At 45.1% G+C, this 14,734-nt stretch overlaps 1 protein-coding gene across 27 annotated transcripts in view; it reads left to right on the top strand.

The window, feature by feature from the left end:
• Positions 1 to 14,734, top strand: part of KALRN (kalirin RhoGEF kinase) — a 660,095-nt gene that overhangs the window by 574,493 nt on the left and 70,868 nt on the right. For 18 of the 27 annotated variants that reach the window (XM_077884356.1, XM_077884355.1, XM_077884353.1 and 15 more), the window contains 3 exons: positions 7,786 to 8,069; positions 9,327 to 9,431; positions 12,727 to 12,822. In XM_077884356.1, coding sequence (XP_077740482.1) covers positions 7,786 to 8,069; positions 9,327 to 9,431; positions 12,727 to 12,822 — 485 coding nt within the window. The remainder of the gene's footprint in view (positions 1 to 7,785; positions 8,070 to 9,326; positions 9,432 to 12,726; positions 12,823 to 14,734) is intronic. The other 9 variants (XM_077884350.1, XM_077884349.1, XM_077884375.1 and 6 more) reach the window with 3 other exon arrangements.

Here is a 14,734-nt window from a genome sequence, read left to right as displayed (position 1 = left end):
AGCCCTTGCCCCAATATTGAAACTGGTAACACTGACATGTTTATTCTAACCCCATGATGGTATTTGAGACCCTAATCTCAACGGTTGTTCAGCTGCCTGGTCATAAAATCCATCTGAAACTCCCATTTTGAGAGACATCCTATAGATAAGGAGGCATGTGTCATTTCCAGGGAATAACCCAAGCTGCTTAAACTTCCAAATAGTGGGAAAGGGAGACAGCCATGATCATGTAGCCCAAGGACCTGGCCACCTTATTCTCAGACAAGACTTCAGACACTGGTCATAAGAGTGGTTCCCTGAAGTGAGAAGGGAAAATGACCCAGAATGGCAGCTGGTAGCATTAAGTGTTTCTTTGCTTTTAGGAAGCATGAATCTTTGGAGCTAAATATGACCTTAAATCATTTAGTCTAGGCTTTAGAAGGACATGAGATAGAATGAAGGAACAGAGTTTATACAGAATAAACTCAAAGTCATGGAATTAAGGGAGCTTTTTATGGTTTTGTTGATTTTTATTTAATTTACATCTTGCTTCTATGGGTCTAAAGTGTTCTAAGCACTTTAAAAATATTAACTCCTTAATCCTCATAGCAACACTATAGGGTAGACACTAATATTATCTTCAGTTACTGATGAGGAAACTGAGATACGCAGAGGTTAACTAAATGAACCAGAGTTCCACAGCTAGCCAGGGGTGAAGCCAGGCTTGCAGTGTATCCTGTCTAATCCACCTCAGTGCTGCCCAGCTAGTTATTGGCATAACAGGGCCGAGAGCCAGCTCATCTCTTTGTTGCAATCCACTGACTAGGCACCAGTGGTTGTTCTGAGGTCATTTAAGCAAGGCAGGAACATTATGCCAAGAGAGTTTAGTTTCTCTTTTAACCAACTTCAACAAAATATCATGTAGAGATGAGTGTTGAGGTCAACAATTCTCTAGTCATTGGCTAAGCTTTGGAATATGTTGTGTGACCATGCAGCATGTCTTCTCGGGTATTAAGGAAGAAATCAGGTGGGTTAGAGAGGTGGCTTGGGAATTGGAAAAGTAGGAATAAAAAATAGTGTGTGAGTCTGCAGATGGATAAGCATTGGTTGTCTGTTGGTTGGTTTATTTATTTACACTTTTCTTGATTTCATTAGTATCTTTATACTCTCATGACCAGTCAGGTAAGCTGTGCCACTCAGAGCCCATGAAGTTGGACCTTCAACCTTAGGACCTCAGGAATTCCCTTGACAAGTCTCCTATTTTCCCAGTTTGTGGCTGAGATACCAATTATAGGATGCATTTCCTACTGATCTAGAGGCACTGGTTTTTACTTTTTCATTTCTTCTTGAGACATCCTACCTTAATCTCCATTTATTTCCTTGAAGTATGTGCTTTTGGTTAGGAAGGAGACATTTAATTCCAGAGGAAAATTATATACTAATGTACATAATTAAGCATCAAGGAGAATGCAGGAAGATAAGAACTTTTTTCTTTTTTAAAATTAAGATATAATGGGCCGCCCGGGTGGCTCAGCAGTTTGGTACCGCCCTCAGCCCAGGGCGTGATCCTAGAGACCCGGGATCGAGTCCCGAGTCGGGCTCCCTGCATGGAGCCAGCTTCTCCCTCTACCTGTGTTTCTGCCTCTCTCTCTCTCTCTGTATGTGTCTCTCATGAATAAATAAATAAAATCTTTTTAAAAATTAAGATATAATTGACATAACATATATTAGTTTCAAGTGTACAACATAATGATTCAGTATTTGTATGTATTGTGAAATGATCACCACAATAAGTCTACTTAGCATCCATCACCACTCATAGTTAAAAGTTTCTTTTTCTTGTGACAAGAACTTAAAATCTTAAAGTTTAAATCTCTTAGCCACTTTCAAATGTATAATACAGCATTATTCACAGTAGTTACCATGCTATGCATGACATCCCCATGACCTATTTATTTTACAACTGGAAGTTTGTATCTTTGGACTTCCTTTACCCATTTTGCCTGCCCTCCTCCCCCAGCTCTGACAAACACCAATCTACTTTCTGTTTCTATGAGATTTTTTTTTCTTAGATTCCACATATAAGTGAGATCATATGGTCTTTAACTTTCTCTTATCTAATTTATTTTTTTTATTTTTTAAAAAGATTTTAATTTGAGAGAGAGCTAGCAAGAAAGAGCATAAGCAGGGGAGAGAGGGAGAAGCAGGCTCCCCACTGAGCAAGGAGCCCAATGCAGGGTTCAATCCCAGGACCCTGGGGTCATGACCTGAACTGAAGGCAGATACTTACCCAACTGAGCCACCCAGGCACCCCTGACATTTTTCATTTAGCATAACGCCCTCAATATCTATCCAAGTTGTCATAAATGGCATGATTGTCTTCTTTTTTGTGGCTAAATAACATTCCAGTGTACACATGTACCACATTTCCATATCCATTTATCCATTGATGGAGACTTAGTTCTCCTCTGTCTTGAGTATTATAAATACTGCTGCAATTAATAACAAGGGTTCATGTATCTTTTCGAATGCTTTCATTTCTTTCAGATAAATACCCAGAAGTGAAATTGCTAGATCATAGTGTGGTTCTGTTTTTAATTTTATGAGGCCTCTCCATACAGTTTTCCATAGTAGCTGCACCGGTTTGCATTCCCACCAACAGTGCACAAGGGTTTCCTTTTCTCCACATCTTTGCCAACACTTGTTATCTCTTATCTTTTTGATACTAGCCGTTGTAACAGGTATGAGATGGTATCTCATTGTGGTTTTGATTTGCATTTCCCCAATGATTCATGACGTTGAGCATCTTTTCATGTACCTGTTGGCCATCTGTATGTCCTCTTTAGAAAAAGATCTATTCAGATCCTCTGCCCATTTTTTAATCAGATTATTTGTTTGCTATTGAGTTTATATATTTTGGATATTAACCTGTTCTCAGATATATGATTTGCAATTTTTTCTCCCATTTGATAGATTGCTTTTTCATTTTGTTGATGATTCCAAAAGATAAGTTTTGTACACAGTTGGTGGGAGTAAATCAGAGTGCAATTTGGCGGTAACTAGTGTAGGTGGCAAGATGTCCTCTGTAAGCCCAGCAGGTCCACCTCGAGGTATGTGCTCTGGGTGCTTTAGAGTTTAGAGCAGTGTGTGTTCTCCTCAATGTGTGATATGCACATCATAAACGTTTGTTAGCCATTTGTTTCCAGTCCACAGGGAGATAGGCACAGAAAATGAGAAAAAGCATTCATTTACTTTTTTTAAAAGAATTTTTTTTTAAGATTTTATTTATTTATTCATGAGAGACACAGAGAGAAAGAGAGAGGCAGAGACACAGGCAGAGGGAGAAGCAGGCTCCATGCAGGGAGCCCACCGTGGGACTCGATCCCTGGTCTCCAGGATCAGGTCCTGGGCTGAAGGCGGTGCTAAACCGCTGAGCCACCAGGGCTGCCTGAGAAAAAGCATTTAGAAGCTTTTATAGCAATTTGACACTCTACCACACTAAGAGTGTGACTTTGTATTTTATAAAATTGATCTGAAACAGATTGGAAATTAGAAAAACAAGTCCTTGACTCCCTGACCACAGGTAGTTTGGGCAACACTGCCCTAGGAGAATTCTCACAAATAGAGACCTGTACAGGACTGCTTCAAATAAGTGTATGTGTGTGTGTAACAACCTAAATATCCATCCTTAGGAAAATGTGTTATGAGCACCATAATATGTCCTATGCAAGATTATTATTCAACCATTAAAATGAATCAACTAGATCTACATGACTGAACATGGATAAATCTCTGATAATTTTGAATTAATGAGCATGTTGCAAAATGATACCTATATTATGACAAGTATATAAAATTTAAAAATACAAAATAATACTATATTTCCATGCAAAGTAAATAGCTAACAACATGAACGGGAAAGATGCACACCAACTTCAGAACAGGATTTAACTCTGGGAAGAGGAAAATAGTGGATAGGATTGTGAATGGATGAAAAATATTATATATATATAAAATCTCTTATTTATGTTTTTTAAAAGCTGAAGCAAATATGGACCAAAAAAAGTTTGCATTTATCATATCCAGGTGGTAGGTACCTGGTTGTTACTTTTTTTCCTTCTATTTTTCTCTATCTTAAAAATATCTCCTAGTAAAACCAGCCTCAGAATATGATTTTTTTTTTCTGATCCATAAAGCAAGTTGAACATACTAGAACATCCAGGGAACTTGATTACCTACAATGCCCAGGGACACATTTGTCTTCCCAGTGTGTTAAAACCAGGTATTAGCTGTATGGGCAGCTTCGGTGCCTCAGGGCTGTAGGGGAGTCATTAGTTCAGAGCCCTGGTAGAGATGCCTGGGTTCTGGTCCCAGCTTTATGACTAATTCATTTGTAACAATAGTTCTCATATTTAAACCTTCATTGCCTTACCCATAAAATAAGACTGAGACTGTTTTCAGCATTGAAATTTTATGACTTAAATAAATTATATATAAATGTATATTTGAAATGTTAAATAGACTAGCAGCTTGATGCTCCTTTTACAATAATCATAGAGGCTAAAGGAATATATGGAATGAATGCAGATGTAGAAATAAGATTAATATATGTGCAGTATTTGGGCACCTGGGTGACTCAGTCGATTAAGCATCTTCCTTCAGTTTGGATCATGATCCAGGGGACCTGGGATCCAGCCCCAGGTCAGGCTCCCTGGTCAGCAGGGAGTCTGCTTCTCCCCCTACCTCTGCCCCCACATCCCACCCACACCGCTCATGCTCTCTCTCTCTCTCTCTCTCTCTCTCAAATAAATGAAATCTTTTAAAATATATGTGTGTGTGTGCAGTGGAGTCAGATCTGGACTTAAGTCCACTTAAGTGGCCTGTCTGCCACTCACCAACTATGAGCCTTGGTTTCCCGAAACACTCTTGATTTTCTATTTCCTGTGACAAGAATCACAAATAAATAGCACCTACCTTAGCTTGGAAAGGTTGGATAGCAGTCTTATTGTTTCAGTTGTCACAAATCAGTCATGAACTTATAGGGCTGGAACGGCACTAAAATAAAATCTCTAAAGATGAGATGAGCATAGCATGCCGATTATCCTTTGAAGCAGTAATAAGGAAAGTAGAAATTTTCTAAACGAAATGGTGCCACATTCTTCAAAATCATGCATTCAAAGTAATTTAGTAAATTTCTTTTTTTTTAAAGATTTATTTATTTATTTATTTGTGATAGACATAGAGAGAGACACAGGCAGAGGGAGAAGCAGGCTCCATGCACCCGGAGCCCGACGTGGGATTCGATCCCGGGTCTCCAGGATCACCCTGGGCTGAAGGCAGCGCTAAACCTCTGAACCACCCAGGGATCCCTAATTTAGCAAATTTCTTAAGAAAAATAGATCACAACTATGTGAGGTGATGAGTGTTACACTATTGCGGTGATCATTTCACAATATATACAAATATCAAATCATTGTGTCCTACACCTTGAACTAGTACAGTGTCATGCGTCAGTTACGTCAAAGCTGGAAAATAAAAGCGAAAACGGGCAAAACCCAACCGAGTGATTTAGAAATGGTCCCGTCTCAATTCAGGACCCTCACTAGATGAATTATAGATTGCTTCCAACGCTTGAATCCTCTTTTATGTGGGCTGCGATCAAATGGCCCTCATTGTTTACACAGAATAAACTTGAGACAGCAAAAGTGAGAACATGCTTGATTTTTAATTTGTACTTTGTCATTCATATTCTTGCCGTTCATTTGGACAGAATGCACCAAAGCGGGACCCCGTGACAGCAGGGAAGGACAGTCAGTCCAGATTTGCATCTGTGAATCTCGAAGTCAGGCTCTGTTTTGTGATGGAGCAGAGAGCGTGGACAGTCACCTGCCCGGCCTACTAACCAGCACCCAGTTAACGTGGTTGTCCTCTAGTGCTGCCAACACAGTATGTGCTGATTCAGATTTGAAGGCTTGGTTTCATAGAGCCATGTGGTGTCACAGGGGTCTGGTGAGTGAAAAGCTTTCCAGGTTTATCAGCAGAAAGATAACAGAAAGGCCCTGGTTCTACAACCGGTGCTGGAGAGATGTTTATCACCCAGGCTTCTGAGAACAGGAGTCTGACCCATACCAAACACTTTAGAAATAATGTCAACATACCCAGGACCACAGCCAGCAAGGAATTCCCTGAGATAAGATTACAGTTTTTGTCCTTAAAGGGACGCCAACCATGTCAGTGGATCCCCGAATATTCCCTGAGCAGAGCAACCCTGTAAATTATCCTTCATACCAGGGGCCTGTAGGACCTCAATTTCTGGGCTTCTAGATGCAAACATTCAGGTGATGTTTTCCAAAGTACACACAGAACTTTAGCAACATCAGAGAAAGTCTCCACAGGGTCAAGAGCCTGAGTTTGGGACCCCTCAAGATCCATCAGTTGTAGAAGCTGGAGACAGCTCTCTGTTGGCAAAAGTACTCATCCGCCTTCTTTTGGGATTTTGTTTCTTCTCTGTTGGCTCTGTCTAGGCCAGAGGGCCTCTAAAAAGCCAGGTTAGTCCTCAAGGCTAGGTCTAGGATGAAGTCATTATAGGAAAAGGTGATTCAGTCTTTGAGAGGAGGAGGTGTGAAAAACCACTGCGGTCATTTATTTCAAGACCTAGTCATGTGTTTGATTTAAATATCAGTATGCAAACCGGCACGGGGTTGGTGGGGGAGAATGGGGGGGAGGTGGACCCATGAGGGGTCTGCAGTGCTGGTCAGGGATTCTCCTAAGACCATTTTGGTAACGAGAAGCAGCAGACGGAGAGAGAACTCACCTCTGATTTGTCATCTAGACACTTCTTGCTTTGGAATCCTTCACTTTTGTTCCTCTCTAGCCCCGTGGGCTGCCCTAGTGCGGCCTTCTGGATCCTGACCCCTCCTTCTCAGGGCTATGCCGTCTATAGTCACCAGATTAATTAAAAGAAACCCTTTTCATTGTGTCATTTCCCAGGATAGTCTCACAACAGAGGTCACACACTCCTAGTTTATTGTTAAGTGTCCTTACTAATCTTTCCATCCAGTTTCCCTCTTGGATCTCCTCGGGGGCTGTGTTCATTATTTTTCAGTATGGGTGCTGTGGTTCCCTCTATCTCTCCCTTTTGAAATCTCTTCTCCCCTTCTCTCCTCCGACACAGCTCTTTCATGAAACCCTTTCAGACCGGTCCCTCCTACACTGATCTGACCTTCCTCTGAACTCTGCTAGCTTATCACCTAGAGTCCATACCAGCCCGGTGGCAATCAGTCACATTCCGCTACGTGAATTTGTCTTTACGTTGCACGCTCTGTCTTGCTCCTTCGCTCTTCTCTTTCTTTGCATGTGTGCGGGGCAGGGGGCTAGATAATGAGTCTTTGAAAATAAAACCCAGGTTTTATATGTCATTAAAATATACTACCTAATAGGTGTTCCATGACATTGTTATTAGTTGGTGATTCTTGCTCAGGATCTTGAATTTTTTTTTTTTTTTTTTTTTTTTTTTTTTTTTGTCCATGAAGGTAGGAGGCTTTGTCTTCTGTTCCTTCCTATATCCATAATATCCATAGCCCCCAGAGCAGTGCCTTGCATCTTAAAAATTGAGTGAGGATCGGCTGTTGACCTCTAGAGAGGGCTGCCTTGACCAGGGTCTGCAGCTGGCCTTGACGTTTTGCCTTGTGTCCCAGCTTCCTGAGGATGGACCGGGCCTGCTCCCAGCCGACCACCCGCCCCCACCCCCCCATGCATCCCCCACTGCCTCTGACGTGGTTGTGTCTGTCTCTTCTTTCTTCTCAGATGCATACTCTCATTCCTCAAGTGAAAACGGAGGCAAGTCTGAGTCAGTGGCCAACCTGCAGTCTCAGCCCTCCCTGAACTCCATCCACAGCTCTCCCGGCCCCAAGCGTTCCACCAACACCCTCAAGAAGTGGCTGACCAGTCCTGTGCGCCGGCTCAACAGCGGGAAGGCAGATGGAAACATCAAGAAGCAGAAGAAAGTGCGAGATGGCCGGAAGAGCTTCGACCTGGGATCTCCGAAGCCTGGGGATGAGACGACCCCTCAGGGAGACAGTGCAGATGAGGTACTTATACATCAGGAGGGGGCTTCTGGCCTACATCCTTCCTGGAGTTTTGTGAGGCGTCCTTCCACAAGGACATCCTTCCGCGGGGTCTGTAAACCAGCCAGTCTCTAGTCCCCAGTAGTTTGTGTTCTTGAGCGCCAGCGATCTGAGCGTTCATACCAAGACCTTGCCAGTCTGCTGTGTGATCAATTCAGAGACTCACCAGCACCTAGAATTTCTGGTAGATAAACAACATTTTGCCAGATTTGGAGATAGGGGAACATTTTGGTCACCTAATCCCCCGCCTCTAACTAAGGACTACCTTGAAACCTGCTAATTGAGAATAAGAATAAAAGAATGTGGACGGACCATCTCTCTTGGAAGGAGAAGGCTATGCTGGGCGAGTATAACTGTTTTCAAGTATCTAGACCAGTGCCACCTATGAAAGGGAAGAGACCGCTCCAGGTTGCTCCAGCAGGGAGAATTATATGACCAACAGGTGAAGGCTCGCAGGTTGCAGCTCAAAGAGGGATTTTAAGGGAGGTCAACCAGTGATGAAGTGAGCTGCCACGAAAGGGAATAGACAGCCATGCTGGAAGGGGTCGGGAAGATGACCTCACGGAGCAGGCGGAGAGATCTCTGTATTAGCTGAGAGGTCAGACTGGGCGACCTCTGAAGACCCATTCAAAGCTGAGATCCTGTAACTATCCTGCGGTGGATGTGGTTTAGTTGAGGGATGAGAGCTGGGGTTTGGTTTTTTTTGTTTGTTTTTTTTTTCTGGCCAACTAACCTGTTCTAATCGTCGATGTGGCTAAGAGGTGCTTCCTGCTATGTAACCAGACTCTGTTTGTAATTTTATGCCACCTGCCATTTCTCCCTCTGAGAATGGCAGTAGAGCCTGGTGATATTCAGGTTGTGGTTTTAATAGTCCTCCAAAAGCTTAAAAAGTCAGGCTCTCTCTGACCACTCTCAGCTTTTTCTTTTCCTGACTAATTAGTGAGGGAGATGTCTCTCGTGTGTGTCCGCGCGTGTGTGTGTGTGTGTGTGTGTGTGTGTGTGGAGGTATGTTTTCCCCCATTTGAACCTCGGTGTCCTTTGAGATAAGAAGGTGCCCCCATTCCACAGAAGAGGACAGTGAGGCTGAAAAACATAAGGATGTGTTAAGGAAAGACGGTATCTTATATGTTGCTTTCTAGAAAATTCTGAGTCCTGAACCATTGGTATCTTTAACTCTGTGAAACCTGGGACTGTATGACTAATGCTGCTCTTTTGTTCTAGAAGAACAAGAAAGGTTGGGGCGAAGATGAGCCAGATGAAGAGTCACACACACCCCTCCCTCCTCCCATGAAGATCTTTGACAATGACCCTACACAGGACGAGATGGTAGGGCTTCTCTACTTTCTGACTTGAAGGAACCATGTATAATACATGTGATTTTGTATTGTGTGCGGGGCGGGGGTAGTAATACTCTCTCTTTTGTTATTTCTCTGAATCGATGGTGATAGAGACCCCACCTATATGTGGTAGGTGTCCCCTCCCCTGGCCCTGGACGTCTGACTTCATTCTGGGCCGCGTAGGGGGCGTGTGCAGAAGTCCCAGAGTGGGAACCCACCTGGCGTCTCGTGCCCCTGATGAAGGGTAATGACTTTGTCTTTGGAAGCTGCAGGCCCTGAAAGGAAGGGTTTGTCTCAAAAGGAGTCTGAGGCCATTCCAGGCCATAATCACTTCATTGCATAGATGTTTTAGTTGATCGTTTTCCCTAGACTCAATTCCAAAATCCCTATAATGAACAGAAGCTTCCGGTCAAGCCCAAATTCTGCAAGTACCACATGAGGGATGGAGACGCCGCTAAGGGGGAGGGGTTGCTGACAGAGGTGGGAAAACCTGCGTGCAGGTTGCCACGTGCCTGGCTTTACAAAATCCCTGCGAGCCTTCACACCACCACCTGGGATCCGGTTCCAAAAGTCCTGTTAGCAGAGGCTGCAGCGTTTCGTGGTCATAGGCCCGTTCTTGTTTTCATTCCCTCTGCTTTGTATTTGGATCCTGAACCCACAGACGGTAGCTGGGGTCTTCCTGGGGCCGCGCTATAGGGAAAGATCCTAGGACGGTGACAGAGATGCCCCCCTCTGTGACCCAACCATGAGAAGTGCACGGTTGCAGCCCCTCCTAAAGTGATGCTGCTGGCCCCGGCTCTTACCCGTTGGAAGGAAGAGGAGAGGGAAGCGTGGTGCGATGCCCATCCTACATTCCAGGGGCAGAAATGCCCATGCCTCACACCGAGGTCAGCATGGGAACCACCCCACTGTGTCCCCAGAGGCCTGTCCTTGTAAACTGTCCTACAAACAGTGAGAGCATGTGCGGGGTAGGCCGCTCGAGTCACCGTATCGGCCTTCCCACGCGGCCCTCTGCACGAGGTGCCAGCTTGCATGAGATAAGGAAAGGTCACGAACCCTCCCCCTCGAATTCCCTCAAACACAGCTTGTTTGGGGGGAAAAGGATGTTATGTTGTTTCTGGATAATCTTTAACTGAAAAAGCGGACTTAACCCCAGATGTTTGTGTAGCCTTTTTGTTAGCCAGAAAGAGGGCAGATGGCAACAGTGCCTTTGTAGACACACACTAACCCTCCGCAGCCCTGCCCGTGTGATTGCTGTCCATTTGTTTTCCTGAAACACTTGGTGAGCCCCAGAACTTTTAGCAAATGGAGTTGAACTTATTAGGGTAATTTTTACATTGTCTACCAGGAATTTTTAAGTCTTACCTATTGTAACGTCACACGATCACCTTGGTTCTCCATGTTCCCTTCTAATATTTGTTCAGATGTGTGTGTCTTATTTTTATAATTTTAATATCCACCTGATATGTTCAATGTTTTATTCAGCATTTTCTAAACTCTTACTAATGTTACCTTCATAACTATAATTTTAATAGCTCGGGAGTATTTCACTTATCTGATATACCATAATTTGCTTGACCGGCCTGTTTTGGGATATACTGGGCTGTTTCCAGTTTTGGCGACGCTAGCCAACACGGCTACAGATCACTCTGTACATACAACATTGGTTCTTTTGACTTCTGTCCTTGGAATGAGTTCCCAGGGGTAGGATTACTAAATCAAAAAGTTGATAGCTTTGGATTTCCAAACAGACTTAAGCTCCTTTCCTGCATTCCCAGAAGAGAAAAAAAAGACTGTTGTTATATCTAATTACATTTGAGTTTTTTTTTTATAACCCCATGTCAGAAACAAAGACCTAGAGCGACTCTTAAATTAGACAAGTAGCTTCCTTTAAAAAAAAAAAAAAAAAAAGATTTTATTTATTTATTAGAGACAGAGAGAGAGAGGGAGAGAGAGGCAAAGGGAGAAGTAGGCTCCATGCAGGGAGCCCGACGTGGGACTCGATCCCGGGTCTCCAGGATCATACCCCAGGGTGAAGGCGGCGCTAAACCACTGAACCACTGGGGCTGCCCGTAGCTTCCTTTTTGAAACCCTTCCCCCTAACTGACAGGACACACTTGAAGCCAGAGCATGGACAGGACATTCAGCTTTTTATCCCTGTTGTGATCTATGTCAAAGATTGAAGAAGTATGTGTCCTGGGCCCTGGGAACACAGCTGCCCTCTGCTTTGCTGTGCCCTACATGCATGCAGGGTGAACCATTCCCTCCCACCCCCACCACCCAATTTCTTCTCAAATAGGAAAAGGAAGATAAAAACCACCATCCCAGGAAGCCCTGGTGGCTCAGTGTTTTAGCGCCTGCCTTCAGTCCAGGGTATGATCCTGGAGACCCAGGATCGAGTCCCACATGGGGCTCCCTGCATGGAGCCTGCTTCTCCCTCTGCCTGTGTCTCTGCATCTCTCTCTCTCTCTATTTCTCTCATGAATAAATAAATAAAATCTTAAAAAAAAAAAAAAAAAAACCCATCCCTCCATGAGCAGGATTCCCCAAACCGTCGGCCAAACAGCCACGTGGACCAGTCAGTCCCTGTTGCTGGTACAGGCTGGATGGGGGCAGCCCCTTGGCTTGAGCCTCCTTTCACTGTGAATCGGATAGTCCCTGGTGACCCCAGTGTGAGATACACAAGTCCTTGCTAAAACCACTTATTACATCCAGGTGTTCCAGTTCAGGGGCCTTGCCACAAGCAGCTGTGTTGGTGGAGGTTTGTGTGTGCACACGCGTGCGTGCGTGTGCACACAGGTGAGTGGGCAGGGGTTTCTAGCTTCCTGGTCTTTCAGTGCTCTGCCCTGAATTTTCACTTGATACGCACTGAAGATCTAGACTTAAAATTTGTATTTAAGTAAAGCAAAGACAATTTCTCTCCTCTGGGCATGTTTGAGGCCAGGTTTATGGACTCCTTTCGTACCCTGGAACAGCAGCGGGCAGCCCTTACCTATGGGCCTCCCAGGAACGCCACAAACCCTGCCCTCAGCTCCTCTGGAGGCCTGCCTAGGGAGAGCCCAGTCCCATCCCCGCTTTGCCGCTGGCCAGGATTCCTGACAAGGGGTCAGGCAGGCCTGTCCCGCACCCACACCACCTCCTATCTCCCTCTGTGATCTCCTGCCTCTGAACTAAAGCTTTGCTCCCTTTGCCTGCCTTGAGCTGTGGACTTGCTGTTTTCTTCCTAATTGCTATTCCTCATTCCTTGCTAATCTGCTTTTCCTTTGCTGCTCGATGTCTTGCAGTCCTCCTCTTTGCTAGCAGCCCGGCAGGCTTCCACTGAAGTACCTTCTGCTGCAGACCTTGTCAGTGCAATAGAACAATTGGTCAAAAGCAAGCTGGTAAGTGGGGGTCCTGGAGGCAGTTCTGTGTGTGTCTCACCCCCATGTGGCTCCCAGGGCCTGGCCTTGGTCTGCCACGGCCTCCTGTGTACCTATCCCCATTCCTCCTATAGGATTCTTTCTAGCTAATGATGGTTTCCAAATACCGGTGCTTCAAAGTCTTTGGCCTTTTTTTTTTTTTTTTGAATGGGCATCTGCAATGAATCGGCCCTTTTGGGACTGTGGCATTGATGAAAGGAAAAAAGTATCCAAGACAAGATAGCCTCTCTGTGAGCCCAGCCCGCTGGCCCACAGGGACGCAGCAGCATTTGGTCAGTGACTGGTCAGCCCTGAATCTAACTTGGCCACTGATACCCAGAACATGGATTGGGTCTTTGAAAACACCAGGTAATTTTATTCGGGGACCCCAGACAATTTTCTAGCTTGCAAACTGGCCTAGCTTGTGACCGTCTCAGGGGCCAGTCAGACCGCTGCAGAGAAGGGTTATGGGTCTGGCTGCTCGAGGGTTTTGGCGCCGTACTGGTGAAAGAGCTCGTTTTCGGTTAGTGCTGTTCCTCTAGCCCATGTTTTCACGTTGCCGCGTATCCCCATGATGACAATTGGGAGCTTTTTCCTTGCCCTGCACCCTCATCCAGGTCGCTGGTTTGGTTTCTCCTGCGACTCTCATTAGGATAAATGCCTGTGCTCCTGCTAGACTCTGTTGGGCAGTCCTGTAATCAGCACCATTTAAACCCTTCTCCCCTTGGCCCAGGAGTGAGAGGAAGATGCTGGATGCTGTGCAGGAAAGGCTGCCTGATGGCAATTCTGATGACAGTGACTCCCTCCCCAAATCTCCCACCTTAGAGAGCGCCCAGGAAATTTAACACAGAATTTTCTCCTTCTCCTTCTAAGTTTTCCTTCCTACGTTAGAAAGGATATCTCAGCTGATGTTTTAGTAACTGCATCTAACTCTTGAGGGTGGTCCACTTTCCCGTCACCCCCCCACCCTCCCGCCTCGCTGGTGGGAGTCAAGTACTCTCTTGGGCACCGTCCTTGGCTTTTCAAAGCTTGTCTCTCTGACCACTTCCCACTTGCTTCCCCTTTTCTCTCCACACGGACCCACACCCCCTCCTCGTTCTCCAGATACGGCTTAACAATATTGTTCCTTACAAATCATATCATCCTTTGTCTTTTCCTTCACATTTTCCCTTTCACCACCTGACCCCTGACCTCAGGCCTGGACTATTGCAGTAGTTCCCCTGCCCCGGTCTGCCTCCCTCCTGGGCCTCGTCTCTTGGCGGGTCTTCCACAAGCACCTCTATTGCCTCCCTCCTCGGTGAAAGCGCACACGGCCTCCTCCCTCTTGCCTATGGGGTCATCTCCAGTGTGGGGGTGCCTTTGGGTACACAGGACACTTTATTGAGGTACAGGAAAACAGTTGTTGAATCTCCTCATCTCATTTAAAAACGATTCAGGTATATTTTATTATGTGCATAATGATAATGCAGTAACACAGAGATGTGATTTATACATAAGTTCCATGTTTTGGCAATGCATGACCAAAATTGTGTTTACTGATAGAGGTAGATGATCAAACTTTGGAAATCACCGGCCCACGGATAAAATTCACACATATCCAATATTCTCGTGTTTTTTTAGCCAGCCTACGACGACTTATTTCTTCTGGTAGATGAACTCTGCTCCAACCAAATGGTGTTCCTTACGCACTTGGCTTTCCTCCCTCCAAGTTTCTATTCATGCCGCCCTACTTCTCTGGAATGTTCCCCCTCGTATTTTTGCTTATCTGAAGCATAACAGTCCTTCAGGACCCCGCTGGAATCTCATCTGCCCAGAAGGGCTTCCCCGACGAGCTCTGCAGCCCTATGGCAGTTACTGTGTAAGCCGCCCACTGCCAGGGACAGCCCTTAGAGGG

Source organism: Canis aureus, chromosome 35 (assembly GCF_053574225.1).
Source record: "Canis aureus isolate CA01 chromosome 35, VMU_Caureus_v.1.0, whole genome shotgun sequence".
NCBI lineage: Eukaryota > Metazoa > Chordata > Mammalia > Carnivora > Canidae > Canis > Canis aureus.
Note: the sequence above shows the minus strand (reverse complement) of the source record. Positions and strands in the feature narration are given on the sequence as shown.